General features: G+C 39.5%; 2 protein-coding genes across 4 annotated transcripts; one reads left to right on the forward strand and one right to left on the reverse strand.

Annotated features, from left to right (window-relative positions):
• Positions 1-532: 532 nt before the first annotated feature.
• On the reverse strand, positions 533-17,205 carry LOC6584751 (sorting nexin-27). Of its 2 annotated transcripts, none has more exons than XM_002010357.4 (5): positions 16,275-17,205; positions 2,719-2,904; positions 1,810-2,645; positions 1,012-1,190; positions 533-945 (listed from the first exon to the last, which is right to left on the reverse strand). In XM_002010357.4, exons 1-5 carry the CDS (start codon positions 16,514-16,516, stop codon positions 877-879), a joined length of 1,512 nt encoding a protein of 503 aa, XP_002010393.1. In that variant the 5' UTR covers positions 16,517-17,205; the 3' UTR covers positions 533-876. The 2 variants fall into 2 exon arrangements, with proteins under 2 accessions (XP_002010393.1, XP_043862940.1); XM_044007005.1 differs by lacking the exon at positions 16,275-17,205 and adding an exon at positions 2,970-3,046.
• Positions 11,215-13,869, forward strand: LOC6584752. 2 transcript variants are annotated; one of them, XM_032732505.2, is made up of 2 exons: positions 11,215-12,254; positions 12,873-13,869. In XM_032732505.2, exons 1-2 carry the CDS (start codon positions 11,339-11,341, stop codon positions 13,343-13,345), a joined length of 1,389 nt encoding a protein of 462 aa, XP_032588396.1. In that variant the 5' UTR covers positions 11,215-11,338; the 3' UTR covers positions 13,346-13,869. The 2 variants fall into 2 exon arrangements, 1 of the variants encoding a protein (XP_032588396.1); XR_004364514.2 differs by lacking the exon at positions 12,873-13,869 and adding an exon at positions 12,373-12,706 and having other exon boundaries at positions 11,274-12,314.
• Positions 17,206-17,226: the final 21 nt, after the last annotated feature.

Raw genomic sequence — 17,226 nt, forward strand, 5'->3', positions numbered from 1 at the left:
CTTTTGTAGAATTTTTTCTTATATATTTGAATAAAGTTTTCAATGAGAATCTTTAAATTTGATTTGCTTAACATTTGTTTAATTGGTGCTTTGCTGTGTGTGGTTATGTGTGTGTGTGTGTATGTTTCTATATAAATTTGTTTGTTTGTATGTAATGTTTAACATTCTTCTGCTTTCTCTTTCTATTTCTATCTCTAACTCTATGTGCTAAAGTGCTGTTAATAAACTTGAAACATTTTGTTGCCGCTGTTAACATTTGTTTTCGTTTTTCGTTTTTATTTTTGTGTTTTTGTTCTTGTTGTTGTTGTTGTTGTTGTTGATGGTGGTAGTAAACCCATTGCATAATTTACAAATATCATCATATATAGCTAATATATATTTTATACAATATACATAAGATATATAGCACTTAAAACATAATATGGTTCTATTTCTCTCTGTATCGATTACTGTGACTGTCTGTGTCTGTGGCTATGGGCATCTCATGTATATATCATTTTGGACTAAGTTAATTGGCCTTCTCTATTCTTAATTTCACTTTTTTTTGCTTAAGCTAACGAAATAATTGTGGATACAGAATGGGAAGGGGAACGGAAAGAGAAACGGAAACGGAAACAGGCACACAGCCATATACACAACACACAAATCGAATAATCTGCCATACATAATATACAAAATTGTGATTGAAATACAATAGACTGCGAAGGTGTATGTGCGTGTGTATGTGTATGCGTGTGAGTGTGACTAAGATTGCATTGAGCCGCTCGCTGTGATGTTGCTGGGATGGTTAGGTTGCAATATATATGTATATTTATATATATATATATATCTATATAGATCTGATCAATGCGCCTGATGAGCCCGCAAGAAATCCTTTTAATCGCCGCTGTCCTCCCATTTGCGCTCCTCCATAATCCGATCAAAGCAGTCCGCGAGAAATGCGTGCTACAAAAACGTATAACAGTTAGCACAGATTGAGCGTACAACAGTCTTATATTTATATATATTTACATATGGCGTATAGACTTTGACCCAACGTGGTGGCTTATCTGGACGATTGTACTGAAAGCAAAACGACATGGATTCCTCGTCGCTCTCGGAGCTAGTGATGCTATCCCATGTTAGCTCCACCATTTGCGCCTCCAAAGAGCCATCCTCGCGGCATGCGTGCAGGCGAAAACTTTTCATTCCTGCAAATACATTACAAAATTAGTGGAATGTTTCAAATATATACTATTACTAGCTGTTATTTAAATGGAATCAATTTGAGCTTTAAAATTTAACTAGTTCAGTTATTTCAATTTGGAATCATTAACTCACTTCTCATTGAAATAAACCGTCTTTGATTTCGATTGAAATTTTTATTAAATAAGTTTATCATTCTTTTTATTCTCTTTCAACTGCATTTCCTTGAACCACTTAAAGACGAAGCTTGGCTATACTATGGAAAGCATCGCATAAGTATAGTATAAATTGTGAATCGTTGAGTCACTTGCGAACTGAAATTTGAATCTAAAAACTTCTCACGAATGCAGATCTACCTGAATTGCATGCGAACCAGTTTTGATTGCTAGAGATCTTTTCTTATGACATGAATATACGAATAGTATGGACCATTGATCTGGGACTACATGATCTTATAATATGTTAGCTCAACTATCTTATTTGAACTGTGAAGAAAGCTCTTCTAATATTTATCTACGAGCAAATTATTTATTATTGATTATATAGCTAAACTATAAATTAGCTAAACTCTTCTAGAATTCACCCAAAATGCCTATAAGTCCATTCGTGGACTTTGGGACTCACCCACGGCGGGCACGACATGGCCCTCCTTGCGACTATCACAGGAGCAGTGAGGAAAGACAACATCACCATAGCCGGGCAGTGTGCGGGCCAAGGCGAGATAGTCGTTGGCCTTTTTGGCATCCTGCAATGCTTTCAGCTCGTAGAGACGCCCCTCGGCACGTATATTGCCCCGATTCACCTCATCGACGGCCTGGTAGAAGATGAAGCGCGCCGCCTGCTCGCCATCGGGCAGGGTCAGCTCCTTGCTCACGGAAAAGAGCCAGCGACGCACGCAGAGGCATGTGGATGAGGCGGTGCTGTAGTTCTGCACATAGAGCTGATGCGGAATCTCGTGGGGCTGCAGCTTTCGCTCGAAATTGTATTCAACTATCTCGAACAGATAGAAATATTGTTGCGTATAGGCTGTAAGGTTGGCGCGCTGCACCAATATCTCCCACACCACCTGGGCATTGGATGACTTCTTAACCGATACGCTGGTCACCTCATGGTCGGGCAGCATCACTTTGATGTCCACCGGGGATGCAGATATATCATCCTCCGTGTCGGTCAGGAAATCCTGCACTGCATCGCTCTCGGCTATCACGCGCACCGCGCACACCTTCTCCAAATACTGCTCGAGGCCCCGTCGACGCGTGTCCAGCTGCTGTTCGCTCAGCTGGAAGAGCCATTTGCCCGGCAGCTTCGGAAAGTTGAAGCCGCTGAACTCCTTGCGCAGAGCCGAGTGCAGGTTGGCAAACTCGCGATAGCGACGCGAGCACAGCTGCCTGCCGGCCATGTGGATATTGAAGACAATGTAGCGTTCCCCATTCCGATTCACAATGCTGTAGTCGGGTATGCTGGACAGAGATAGACAGATGATTAGACTGGCGTCGGGATCACTCTGGACAGCAGACCGCAGCAATTACTCACCTGATGGGCAAGGAGCGCTTGTCCGAGTAGTCTATGTAGGAATAGCCAGTTTGATCCTCCTGCGGCTCCAGTCGGTCAGCCTCCTGCTGCGTGACCGATATGACCGTTAGGGTCAGGCAATCGCCGCCCGATTTGATGAGATCCACCACCTGTTTGTGTGTGGCGCCCTCCACGCTGACGCCATTGCTGCAACATACAGAGAGAGATAGAGAGTTTGTGAATAACTTTTGAATATTCAGTGGCTCCAATACCGCCTGCAGCGCTGCTCCATCGCGCTGAGCTGCGCATAGTGAATGCAATGAAAGGGCAACATTCTAAAGGATTCCTGGCTGCTTGTCCGCTAGTCAAGTGCTCTCGGTTTTCAGGCGGCTGCTGCTCGACAGAGTCTGATTAATTAAAAGCAAAAACAAAGACTGAGCCACTGCTCTGAGGTGGACTGATGGAAGATCTGATTCGCTCGCTTGGAGCACCTTGTGGCACTTGGCGCACTGATAAGACGCCGCTGTCAACAGACTTGCCATTCGGGTCAAGTTGAGTTTGTTTACGATAAACTCGAGCACATTCAATGGAGCCCCACTCTACGGCGCTACGGCTCTACGGCTCTCAATCGAAAACAATGGCATGTGGGCTCTGCATGGATAAATCCTAGCGAATTAATCAATTCGAAAACATATATATGCATATGTATATATGAATTGAATTCTTGATGTAAAAGTGCATAGAAGGCAATATTTCAGGGTTAAAGAGATTACGAAAGGCGAAAACAATAGAAACAGAATCCGAATGTGAAAGAGAACTAGGCACAGAGGAGGATTTCAGAAAGAGAAAGAACAAAATTTAAATAAATTAAATCAGAGCGATATATACCAAAATATATATATTGTGAGAGAGAAAGAAAGAGTGAGAGAGAAAGAGAAGCCACAAAAAAGAAACGAAAGAAATATAGAATAAATATACATAGATAACGAAATAGAAAGAGATACAGCATGTAAACAGACACAGAGAGAAAGAGCGAAAGTTAAAAAGAAAGAGAGGGAGACAGAGATAGACTCTTCGATAATGAGTGTGAATGGGCAAAAGTATGAAATAGGAACTAATAGAAAGTAAAATAGAATAAGAAGGAGGCTGAACAAGAAGAGGAAAGCGAAACAGAGAAAGAAAGGTAGATATTGAAAGAGACGAGGAATGGGCACTTTGAGAGCAGGAGGAAAAGATATATATATATAGAGGTAAAGAATCCAATAGAGCAGCACTAAGATAGTGAACGGTAGAGAAATAGGAAGAGGGAGAGAAAGACAAAACACAAACACTGAAGGAAAGAGCGAAATAATAAAGAGTGATAATAGAGAACATTTACCGGGGCAACAGAGAATCGCAGAGAGCAGCGTCATTAATTCAATTTTCACGAAATAAACTCAATTTACATATATGTCTGTAGCTAATAATAATTCCCATTTGTATGCTTGGGCAGCTCTATTAAATATTTGTTTATTATTCCAATTGACTTTACATTGCATCCAACGACTGTCCAATGGGTCTTACAAGTGCTTAATTACATTCGCTGCCAAACGCCAAATGGAATGACGATATACATATTTACGAATGAGTTAATTCAATTAACACAAGCCAAACGCATGCAACATGAATGGTTTAAGCAATTAACAATCAAAAGCAAAAATATTTCAGTTAGAAACATTTGAAATACTCAAAATTGATTAAAAAACTGATTCATTTGGCAATGATTCACCCTGCGAACTATGGAGCGAACTCTTTGTCCATTTCTGCTGCAGTCTGGCAACGCCAAAGGCTGAACCTGTGACGTCACAAGTGCCCACGAAACAAGCGCCGGCCAATTTGTCATTGCTAACGAAGCAAAAGTAGAGAAATCAAACAAGTTACAGTTGCACGTGCACTCGAGTGAGTGTGAACGACTGCAAGACACCCTGTTGCATTAATATGCAGTATATATGTATGTACATTTGCAGATAACCCACATACCCCGCATTTGCATATTCAATGGGTGTGCAGCAAACTAAATGGGCAAATGCATTGCAATAGAGTAATTCAATTTATTAACACTTGCATGCAATGGCATTACATTAGATTAAATTGTATAATATATATAAAGATTTATATATATGATATACATACATATGTACATTTATACACACATTTTGTATGGCTTAGGCTGCAGCTTGCTTTTGGATTCGATCAAGTTTTTGCTTTTAGCCAATTCGATTGGCAATTTCATTCGCTGCGCTGTCGCTTGTTGTTGGCTTCCTTTTGGCCACCTTTGGACACGACCAGGCGACACTTCTTAGACATTGTTGTGGTTGTGTGTGCATTCTGTGTGTGTGTGTGTGTGTGCGTCTTTCCGGTTTGACTTTTGCCACTGCAGCGCAAATAAATAAATCGCAGATAGCATTGCTTTTCGTGCCGCTGCTGACGCACAGGGACAACAATGTTAATAACAACAAAAATAACAGCAATATGACATGACTCACATTGAAGCATACCTATCATAGACACACACAGATACTTATATACATGCAGTATGCCAAACTTACTAGATACTCTGTAATTCTCAAAACAATCAAGTGCAGTCTTAAAGCAAGTCTCGAGCAACTGGGTAAGATCTCTTGAAGACACGACCACTTAGATACTCATTAAATTTGATCAGAGCTCTTGTTGAGAGTCGATGTTAAGTTGATAAGCAGTCCAAGCGAAACTCCACTCTTTTCAGCAATTGCCAAGAACTGTTTCTAGTGACATAATGCTCAATGTGTGCTCAATACCCTGTAATTTAATTTCAAGTCAGCAAGCAGTTAAACTTAGCTCTGGCTCTAAAGAGTTCTTCTCTCTGCTCGACTGGTCAGATACTCTGCAATTCAGTTTTAATCCATGACGGAGCTCAGCTTAAGTCGATAAAAACTTTTGCTGCTATACTCAGTTTCTTTTTCGAAATGAATCTCAAAATGATATTGAAGCTTACGTTAATCTAATTACTTCTAGGAAAGTTTTGAGTTAGGAAATTAGTTATAGCATTTATGATAATAAACTTAATATAGAATTTCAATTTACAATTTAATGGCTGTTAAATTTTAAGCCACTTTATCTTTGGCAATGCCACATGCCTTTATAAAAGTGGCTGTTATATTTGACAGCTAGTTAGTTGGTTAATGGCTAGTTATGTCACGTAAGCCAATAAATAAATAATAAAGCCAATAGCCATAGGCAACTATAGCCTTCTTTATGAACTAAGTTAGCCTAGCTCAAGTGGAAGATCAAAGTCTGCAGGAGATCAGCAGAGATTGAGATTGGCGGAGAGACGTGACACTAAACGAAACCAGTTTCGGCAGCTAACAACTAGAATACATTTATTTGACAGAGCCACGTGAACATGTTCAATTACGCAACTTTTGCAAACTGTAGATGGCGCTGCAATGCTAAACATGCATGCAAATATAAGAGCTCTCTTTGCAATCAGAATTTTCATTAAGAAAAGAACAGGGTTGAGCCTTGGTTCAATCTTTTTGCAGCTAAAATTTTAAGAGATTTGAAAATGGATTCGGGTTAGCCTAATAATAAAGGAAGATGAATTATATTGTATACCCTGTAAATCGCTTCAATGCCTTGAGCGAGATACCTATGAGGATAAGAGGCAAATCAAAATTATATATTTATTATTTCTATCCCTATCTATAATTCCATCCCTATTTCTATCTTTATCTCTATCCATATATCCATCCCTATCTCTATCTCCATCTTTATCTCAGTTTGTACTGTAATTATATATGTTTCTCATACAAAACGTTTTATCGTTATCCATAATAATCATAATATTAATCATTTTGGTATAAATAAAAAGCTCACAAAGGGTATCTCACAGGCAATCAGTTGCTCTTTGTATGGTATAAATTGTTTTATAGCTTCTTTATTGTACTTGAAATTCTGTTGTACTTCCAATACTTTTTCACTTTTCTCCTCTTTTGGTCGTATTTCGCTCACAATTTGCACGAGAAGCTGTGTTTGATATCCTTCTAGCACTTTCCTTCAACTATCCCTTGACAAAAAGAAACAATTTTTGAACTGTTGAAAGTTATTTGAGCGTTTATGTAATTAAAAATCAAAGTTGAAAGTGTGCGAGGGGGGGAGAGAAAGAATTAAAGAAATGTAGAGAGTACGTAAAAGTAAAAGTATATTTATACAATATTCATTCCTGTTGAAGTTTTGTACGCACTCAAAATACTTTTCTCGTAACATCTTCAATAACCAATTTTATGCATATCTACCCGATTTAGTTTAGATGATGGAATATATACATCTCTCTTTATTTGCACAACATTCATTTGTTTTGCAAATAAGAGTATAAGAGAAATTAATGAAACAAAGAATAAACACAATTATTCGGTTGGCAAACAAAATTTTGTTTTTCAGAAATACCTAGAGTTAAGGATTGAGCAAACATTTACTATATTAAATTGTCTATTATCCAAGATTACGATTTACTAGTTAATCAATTGAGCCAACACAGCAACATAAGCAAATTAAATAAACAGAGCATAAAATTAACGTCAATCAAATTGATGTACTTGAACAATGTCCCGAGCAAATCTAACGCTCAATTGGCGTTGGTAAACAACATTTATAGTGGATGAGATATGTACATATACTTTGTATATATATAAAGGGTTTTTGTATATATAGGTTGAGTCTAAGTTCCTTAAATTGCAAGACGAAACATGACATTTTTATGTGAAAATAAATAATATTGAAGTTTTTAAAGAATATTCATATATAATAATATGAATACAAATTTATAATTTGAAATTGTGTTACATAAAAACTATTTCTATAATATGGTATAGTATGTAAATCAGATAAATATCTTTTAAATTAAGTTGAAAAGGCAATCTTGAAATACATTGTACAGTAGAATCCGGTCATAACGATGCTCAAAGGACCGTCGTTATAACCAGAAGTCGCTATAGCCATATACGTTTCCTCATATAAGTTTGTCTGGGGTCAAAAATTTTCGTCACAATAACGGGCTGAACATTATAAATGGAGTCGTTATAATCGGATTCGACTGTATATTATATATACATATGTATATAGACCAGATCTAACTTAGATATGCTATACCCATGTATCATATCTAGTCAAATACTATTTAATGGAAATTCTAAACCCTTGTCTTTTACATATATAAGAATATAGGGTATAAGCTTTTCGTTTTTTAGCTAATCATCTGAATCTCTGAATTGTTTGTTATAGCGTTTTCACCTGTCTACAAATTAAATATCCATATCTCACTCACTCTCCCTCTCTCTCACTCTTTATGCCTCTTTCTCTCTGAACATGTTTTTTCTTTCTTTCCGGAAATATTGCTATTTTGGCTGCCTTTTTCGAAGCATTTACCTAAATCTAAATCCAAATGTGAGTCCAAGCCCCGGAAACCGCAAAACTCATCAGCTTAGTCCAAGGGCTGACGGGCCCAACCTCCAAGCACTTTCACCTACCTCTGCCAAAACCAATCCAGTGACGCAAATCTATTGATTATTCTTGGGGCATATGCCACCCGAGCAAACAACAACAACAACAACAATTTGAGCATGGGAATAACAACAGAACATGTAACACATAACCACAAAAACACAAAATTTGTGGTAGCATTAAATAAATTCAAACAAAAAACCAAAAAAGCCACTTAGTCGACGTGTGAATACCCTTACTCATGTGTTTTAAATAGTCGAAAGAGAAGAATATATACAAAATATTTGAATAGAATCATATAGATACAGTGATTTATTATTATTAATATTATTATTATTATTATTATTATTATTATTATTAATATTATTATTATTAATAATAATTAATAATTAATTATTATTATTAATAATTTATTATTTTTAATATTATATAATTTCAATTATCCATATATGATCGTAACGTTCCAAATTTGGATTTTCTAACTCTTAAACTGTAGAGTATACAATTTTACTCGATTTGCAACGTAGATATATCCGCCATATCTTTTTGGCCTTGGATTTGCAAGGCGAGTATACATTCCATTTTTGCTTGGAAAAATCAAGTTATTCACGCCAAAATTAATACCTTTAAATGCATTAAGCTCTTAAGTTCATTAAGCTCTAGCAATTGTTTGTAAATTACTTGAGAGTCACTAAGGAAGAGAGATAGACCGCATGTGCGCAAAATAGAAAGAGCTAAATAAACTAAGCTGTCTTAAGCAGTCAGAAACCCTGAACATACAAGAAAGTATATAAACGGTGTACTATTTATGGTTTAGAGGATGCGTTATAATGCGATTCGAAAGATCTAAGTGAGAGTGACCGACTAAGAACATACCCTAACCTAACTTTTTTTTCTATGCAACAACAATAAAGAGCTTAATATTATATTACTTGAAATCAAGTGAATTTATATCGAAAATCAAAAAAAATTCTGGTCAAGTCTGCATAGACCATAAATGACAATACCAGAACTTTAATATATAGTATCTCTAGCTTTTGTGATCTCTAAATTAAATAAATCGCTATAACTTATTTCCTTATCGATTTTTTTCGATCCATTTCACGTTCTGCTGCTGATATTGGACTTATTCAATATACCCAATGCTCCTGCAAGCGATTGGGCAGAAATATACCTTCGCCTGTAGCACGGAAAACAGCTAACTAAAGTTCAACCCTAAGCTTATTGAATTTATGTATGTTTTTATACCCTGAACCCATTGAAAATGGGAAATCAGGGTATAATGGTTTTGTGAAAAGTATGTAACAGGCAGAAGGAGGCGTGGCAGACCCCACAAAGTATATATATTCTTGATCAGCGCGACGAGCTGAGTCGATATAGCCCTGTCCGTCTGTCTGTCCGTCCGTCCGTCCGTATGAGCAAAAGAATCTCAGAAGATATAAGAGCTAGAGAGCTGAAATTTGGCATGCATACTCGTGTATACCATAGGCAGTACAAGTTTGTCATATTTTTTCGATAACTCATCCGATAACTTTTTTATCGAGAATAATCAAAAAATCGGCTTTGTTTTTTCAGCCTAATTTGAACATGTTTAGACCTGTAGACTTCAAATTTGTGTTGTATATAAAGTTAATGGATACAAAGATTCTGTAATTTACGTATTTCAAGTACTAGAGACTTGTGCTTTGGAATGTACACACATACTAACCATATGATTACGCTTTGAAAGTTTTATTAAGATTGTATGTCTACAAAAGAAATTATTCAACAAATAAATTCTCATAATATTGTCCACATTGCAGCGCAGCCCAAGCACAGTCGCTGCTAACTGCGCAGTCAGCAGAGCGTGTGATATACGTGCGTGTGTATGCATGTGTGCATAAAAGAAGTGCTGAATGAGTAGAATATCAGCTTGGAGGGTTCAGGGTATCTCCCAGTCGAGCAGTCTCGACTGGAGCCTCCTTACTTGTTATTATTATTTTCATGTTTAACGTTCTTTATTTGGTTGTTGTTGGTGAGTGGGTCGAATGGGTGGATGAATGGCATTGTGTCGTAAATGTTTCAACGAGCCACACGTCGAGCAACAAGAAATGAAAATAGTTCATAATCCCCATTGATTGCCATGCCCCGACCGTGCGCCATTCCAAATTGCAAGTGCAACAGAAGCAAAAGCCCAAAAAGCTTAGCAAAATATCTTAAGTGTAACAAGCACATAGACACAGGCACACACACACACACACCCATTCGTATACACACACACACTTTCGATTCATGGCAAATGCAACTCAGTAATAAATATTCCCTTTTCCTGAAACAGTTTCATGAGTTTGATCTAGATCCAATGAATCTTATGCCAGACTGGTTGCTATACTAAATTATTGAGATCTAATATCTAGAGCTTATAACACCCGACTTCCATTAGGCGATTACTCTTTGCTCTTTGCGGCTTGTGTTTGACTAACTATTTGAGCAAACTAATTATATTATAGCGAATATTTGCGAAATGGCAAAGCAAAGCAGCTATAGACAAATATATATTTATGATTATATCTATATAGAGCATATATTTTGGATATATGGCATAGTAGACTCACATTTGACAGTTGCCGTTGATGCCAACAGCAATTGAAATTATAGAAAGGAAATATATTCTATGATATTTCCTGGAATATTGATTCGAATCAAATACTACAATATATTATATAGGTACTTATTTAATTCATATGCTTACAGAGAGAATATTTAAACCAGATTTGGACGACGATAAAGTAGAAACTGTGTTATATAGAAATAGGGGTTTACGTCAATGTCTAAATAGAGAAAACTAATTCAATTCGAGCAATGAAGTCTATGTAGGGGATACTAGAGTCTAGGAAACACATCGCAATGCTTTATTATGGACAAAAGACAATATCAGTACGATCGGAGAGATAAAATATATATATATTTATTTATATAGAATATATATTAAATCAAACAATGGAACAATGAAAAGACTAAGAGCATTTTGGACAAACCACTTGATGATAGACATCGAGCTAATCTAATCTGGAATTGTGGCTAAGCCGAAATCGTTTAGGATTTCTTTGTTGGACAGTCGAAAAGTGGCAACAGCGGCGAGAAGATGCGAAGCTCAAGGCGCTTGTTATGGATTCTGACTGTGATGCAGTTGCTCCTGGCTGCCGTTGGCCTGGAATGCTACGTCTGCGACTCGGCCGAGGATGCTGAGTGCGCAACACGGCCGGGCCAGCAGCTGGAGGTGGAGGAGTGCAGCCAGCCGAACGATGAGTGTGTGACCTCCATTACGGCGGGCCTGACGCGTCGCGGCTGCCTGCGTCGGCTTTATCCGAATGGCTACTGCGCCGAGCCCTGCGATCGCTGCACTACGAGCCTCTGCAACCGGCACGTCTTTCCGGTGGATCGGCTGCGCTGCTACCAGTGCAGCGGGGCCACCTGCATCGATGTGAGCACGCGGCCCGAGCTGCTGCTGCCCTGCCCGGTCTACAACGAGAAGGATCGTTGCTACACCAACATCTTGCACCTGAGCAACACGCAGCGCGGCTGCGAGCACACCAATCTGCCCCCGGACTGCCCCCACGTCTGCCTCAAGTGCAACTACAACGGCTGCAATGCGGAGCTAACGGTCAGCGAGAGCCACTGCCTGCAGTGCACGTCGAATCGCGTGGCGAGCAATCCGGACTGCCAGCGCGAGCAGCTGCCCGAGCAGCCGGGCCAGTGTGCACTGTCCAATGCCACTGTGACGCAGTGCGTCAACAAGGTGATGTATGGCCATCGGGAGCGCTGCTTCACGCACCATAATAACCAAACGGAGGTGCTGCAGCGCGGCTGCTCCACCACCATGGGCTTCTTCCCCACCGGCCAGCTGCAGGAATGCTATGGCGACAATTGCAACGCCCAATGCCAGGACATTGCCTGCGCCACCTGCAACTCCACCAGCGATCCCAATTGCCGCAGCGGTCATGCTTTGAAGAGCCAACAGTGCGCTCCGGGCACAACGGCCTGTTACTCGTGCGAGCAAGGTTAGGGTGAGTCTGGCGCTGCGTGAATGTGAACTAGTTCCAATTTTGAGCCAGGCTTGGGTGAGTCAGGCGCTGCGTTAATATGAGCCAGTTCCAATTAACCAATTCATTTGTCCAGTTTCAGCTATGAGCCACTCTCTCTCCCTTTGAACTACTCTCCCGTTAAGTAATTACTTTAATTCCAAATTTAAGCTCAGTCAGCAATTTTTAACCAAACCGAGACCCACACATGAATTGAAGTGTAAAATTGTCTATTTATTCTCTTTAGCTTCCACATATGAACCACTCTGTAAAATAATTATTTTGATAAATAACTTTCATGGGTTCTATGAATTTTTGAATGTTGAATTTACATTTAAATTTCGAGTTGAAATAAGATTTATATATTAATAGTTGCTATTTTGCCAAAATAAAGAGAAATTGCGAACTAGTTCGCAGCATTTACTACATCAGGAACTGTTTATTAACTGCTTGCAGCCCTGAAGCCACACACACACACGCATTAGTCACGCGCAGCCAACTTAACGCATTAGCATATAACAGTTATGCTTCTTTCCAGATTGTTTCTTGTTTCTTTTGTTCAACAATTCCTTTTCTTATTCCCATTCGTTTCCACAGATACGCTGCTGCGTCGCGGCTGCGCGGATGCTAACTTCCTGCCCGGTAGCGGCGAGGCTTGCCAGCTCTGCCGCAGCAGCGACGGCTGCAACCGCTGGTCGGTGCGCAGCTGCTATCGGTGCAATTCGCTGGAGCACGGCGACGACTGCGCTGCCATGCAGCTGCCGAGCGCCATGGCGCTGAGCAACTGCAGCAGCCCAGCCGAGCTGTGCGTGAGCACCGTCCTCAGCCGGCTCCAGTTGGTCTATACGGTGCGTGGCTGTGCCGGCGAGGTGCCCGAATGCACCGCTAACGATCCCTACTGTGTGCGCTGCAATGGCACCCTCTGCAACAGCGTGCCCACCAAGTGGCAGCAGCAGCAAAAGCAAAAGGAGGAGGAGGAGGAGCAGCAGGGGCAGGGGCAGCAGCAGCAAGCGGTGGGCGTTATAAGGGGCGTGCAACGCCTGCTCGGGCATCTATGGCCCAATCTATGAGTAATTAGCAACAAATTATTGCAAAGCATTTGTTCTGATGAATAAACAATAAGAGAGACAGAGAGAGAGAGAAATTTCACACACAGACATACATATACATATATACACCCCAAACCTTATCCCTGTGCAGCGCCCTGAAATAAAACTGTAATGTTGATAAGCACGACGACCAGGCGGATGTGGAGGGAGCGAAGAGGCGGCATTAACGGTTGCCAACCGGCAACAGAAAAGCCCAAAACAAAAACAACAAAAAAACGCCCCTCAAAGCCAGCGCTAACGAAAAAGAGAGTGAAACAGCAAGAGAGATGGAGCGAGAGTGAGAGTTAATGGAGAAGAAGTACGTGTATGAGAGACACTCAAAAAACAGGGCTGCACGAAAATAGGGCTGGGCAAGTGCAACTGCAAACGACATAATATCACGAACTAAACAAATCCTTTTATGCATATGAATGATCTTGTAATGTAATTCCAAGCAAAATATGACAAATTTTCAAAATAAATAAATAAAATATATAAGATGTGTATATAATAGATATATTCATATATATAAACATTTTATTAACCATAAAAAAATAAATAAGATATGTAATATATAAATTCAATTATATACATATATAAACATTTTATTATTATTTTCAAGAATTAATTAATTAATCGAATATATTTTTATAATTATATTACTTGCTCACAGGACCCACACTTCATCTACTATAAACAGAGGAAAATCAATACAAATCAATGTTCCCAATTTGTGACTTTTACAATATAAATGATCTCAAAAACTGCTGCGAAAATATACATATATTGTACATACATATGTTTGGTATATGTTGTTATATGTTTATCTGACATGAACTAAATTCATGAGAACGGAAGAGAATCAAATTACATTGCAAACAAAACAAAGGCAATAAAATTGTAGCTAAACATTTTAATTATTCGGTTATATAGCCATATGTATGTATATATATATATATAGATTATAGTATATGTACAACAAATATTCAGATAAGCTGGCTTTGCATTATCAAGGTACAGCTTAAAAGTCCGGTCACTTATAATCGTACAAAATAAACGAATACAAAATGAGTATATATATGTACATACATATATAGACTTACATATCAATGCAAACTATTATCAAAGTGTAAACAAACGTATGTCAGAAATAGCCCCATATACATATATAAATAGTAATAATACGTAAACAAAATGAGCAATAATGTGTAAAAACGAACAAAATAAATAAATCTTTAATATTTCTGCCTAAGCATAACGCATGCCAAATTTCAAAATTTGCCTGGAGAATATGATCGCAAATAGATAATTTAAATATGCACTTTTATGAGATGTTTGCCATTTAAGTTCCGTATTAATAGAAAAAGTAGTTAAACTGGTTCACAAACGAATTTATTTCCAAAAGTGAACCGATAAAAATAGCAATAAAATTGGTGAATCATTTATATTAACAGCGTTTGAGTCAAGCAGATTTATTATTTATAGTTAAAGTTTAAAAGAAGTGCAAACGAGAATTCAAATGAACCGCTAACCGCTGCGCTTTTAACTAATGAGAGTAATATAAAACGCGCAACGAAAGTAAAGCAAAACAGAAATGCAAAAAAAAAAAATGATTTGGATGTTTGTGAAGCTCTGATTACTGTTGCTTTGTTTGCACACGTGCGACCAAATCATAACAGTAAGTGTTGTTCTTGCTACAGTACATACATAATCAAATAATGGGCCACCCAGCAACTACAACAACAACAACAGCTACAGCAACAATAACAATGACGTGCTGCCAGCAAAAAGTGCGAAAATTCGTCAAAAAAAAAAAAAACAAAAACAAAAAAAAAGTCTATATGAAAAATAAACATTTGCCAATTTGTGGCGTGTGCTCTCACGGGGCGGGAAGCGAGAGGCGCGCGAGGCGTGGCATACACAGTTATGTACAGTGGGTGAATTGTGGGCTGACTGTGGGAGCTGCGGGTGTGTGATGCCAACGATAATTAAGTTGTTATCCGCCGCGCAACAAAATAGCTAAATTTATTAATTGAATTTGTGCGCAGGTTTCCGCAGCTGTCAAAGAGACAGAGGCAGAGACAGAGACTGAGACAGAGAGAGCAAGGGAGAGAGAGAGAGAGTCTGAGTGGGGCATGGGGCTGAAAAGGTTATCACAACATGGGCGACCACCACAAAACTCAATTGTATGCAGCATGCATTGATTGATAGCATTTGGCTGAGCGACGATAACACAAAATGTCAAAGATGCAAAACAAAAAGCTTAGCAAAGGACAGACTGCAAATGAAAAAAAAAAAACAATACAAGAGAAACGAACAAAAAAACTGAGAGAGCATATAAATGAGCGTCTGAGTGGAGTGACAGAGAGCAGCAATGCATGCAGAGCGGCTGAGGGAGCGAGGGCAGCATTTTAATTAGCTGGCTCTGTAGGCGCTCATGTATGTATGTGTGCATAGATATGTACACATATGTCTTTATGTAGAAGCGCGCAAGTGTGAATGTTTGCATGTAAGTGTGGCTAAACAATGGTATAAATATTACGCCATAACAACAATAGAAAGAAGCTAAAGAAGAAGCAGCAACAACGGTTGCCAGATATGATGACGGCGAATTACAATAACAGCCCTCTCTCTCTCTCTCACGCACACACACACACACACAGTGCACAGTGTTTATTGATTCCAGGACTTCCAAGCGGCAGTTTTAAGTTTCTTTTCCATTTCGAGTGGAGACGTTTTGTGGGTGGGTCGCTCGCTCACTCACTCTCACTCACTCACGTCAGAGCAGCAGTGCGGGGCGGGGCGCGAACAAACAGGTCAAACATAAAGCTTCCTTGAAGTTGCTATGGCTTGTTTTTCATTATATTATGCTATTATTTTATTGTTCTCATTCAGAGCGGTAAATACTTACACCTCGAGTATGCGATCGCCTTTCTTGATGCCCGCCTTCTCGGCGGCTCCGTTCTCCAGCACAGCGCTGACATGCTGCAGCGGAGCATACAGCTCGCCATTGATTGAACGCAATTGGCCGCCCTCGGACACCTGTCCGCGCACATTGAAGCCGAAGCCAGTTTCCGTCTTGTAGATGGTAACGACACGCGGTCCATTGGCGGCTGTGATGGTGGTGCCGCTGGTGCCGTTGTTTTCGCTCATTTCTGTGCAGCCGGTACGCTGCGTTTCAAGCAGAGCACAGCCGAGACACACACACACACGGACGCACGCTCACACACCCACCCACACACGCACGGACGCACGCAGCCTAAGCACAGACACTGGCAGACGGCAGGTTTTGTTGTTGTCGTTGTGGTTGTTGTTATTTTACACAATTTTGCTATGTTTTTGCGTAACTTTTGTATTTTTGCAACTTCTTTTTACACACAAACATTCGCGCGCGCACACACACACAAACGCAACCGAACGAACATGAATATAATCGAGACGAACACAAATACACATACAGGCAAAGGCAGGCCGCTGCGGCAGCCACTTTTACTTTCCGCAAATCATACACACACACACAAAAAAAAAACAGAAATAATAAATAACACGGAAATTGGTAAATCGGAGTAACTTGCAACTGCAACAGAAATCGGTATCACACGCCGTGATTTGTTAAGTGAATTAGATGTGTGTGTGCGAGTGTGTGTTATGGGCTAGCAATTGCAATTGTTTTTAGTTTGCATTGCGATTAAACAGTTAACAGCAAACAACGTGCGTAGCGCACATTAATTTTGCATATTGCCTCTGCTTTCCTTAATTCACTTTTGCTTTCGCCTCTTTCGCCTTTGCCTTTGCCGTTGCCACTCGCCCAACAACTGTCAGGCGCTAGTGTTGGGTTTGTCCATTAGGTGAGTGCACGATGA

Source organism: Drosophila mojavensis, unplaced genomic scaffold, assembly GCF_018153725.1.
Source record: "Drosophila mojavensis isolate 15081-1352.22 unplaced genomic scaffold, ASM1815372v1 contig_136, whole genome shotgun sequence".
Classification (NCBI taxonomy): Eukaryota; Metazoa; Arthropoda; class Insecta; order Diptera; family Drosophilidae; genus Drosophila; species Drosophila mojavensis.

Coding starts and splice junctions, on each gene's coding strand:
- LOC6584752 (XM_032732505.2), top strand. CDS start 11,339: ATGCGAAGCTCAAGGCGCTTGTTATGGATTCTGACTGTGATGCAGTTG. Junction 12,255..12,872: donor CTGTTACTCGTGCGAGCAAG/GTTAGGGTGAGT, acceptor TCGTTTCCACAG/ATACGCTGCTGCGTCGCGGC.
- LOC6584751 (XM_002010357.4), bottom strand. CDS start 16,516: ATGAGCGAAAACAACGGCACCAGCGGCACCACCATCACAGCCGCCAAT. Junction 2,646..2,718: donor AAGCGCTCCTTGCCCATCAG/GTGAGTAATTGC, acceptor ATCTCTGTCCAG/CATACCCGACTACAGCATTG. Junction 1,191..1,809: donor CCATGTCGTGCCCGCCGTGG/GTGAGTCCCAAA, acceptor ATGTATTTGCAG/GAATGAAAAGTTTTCGCCTG.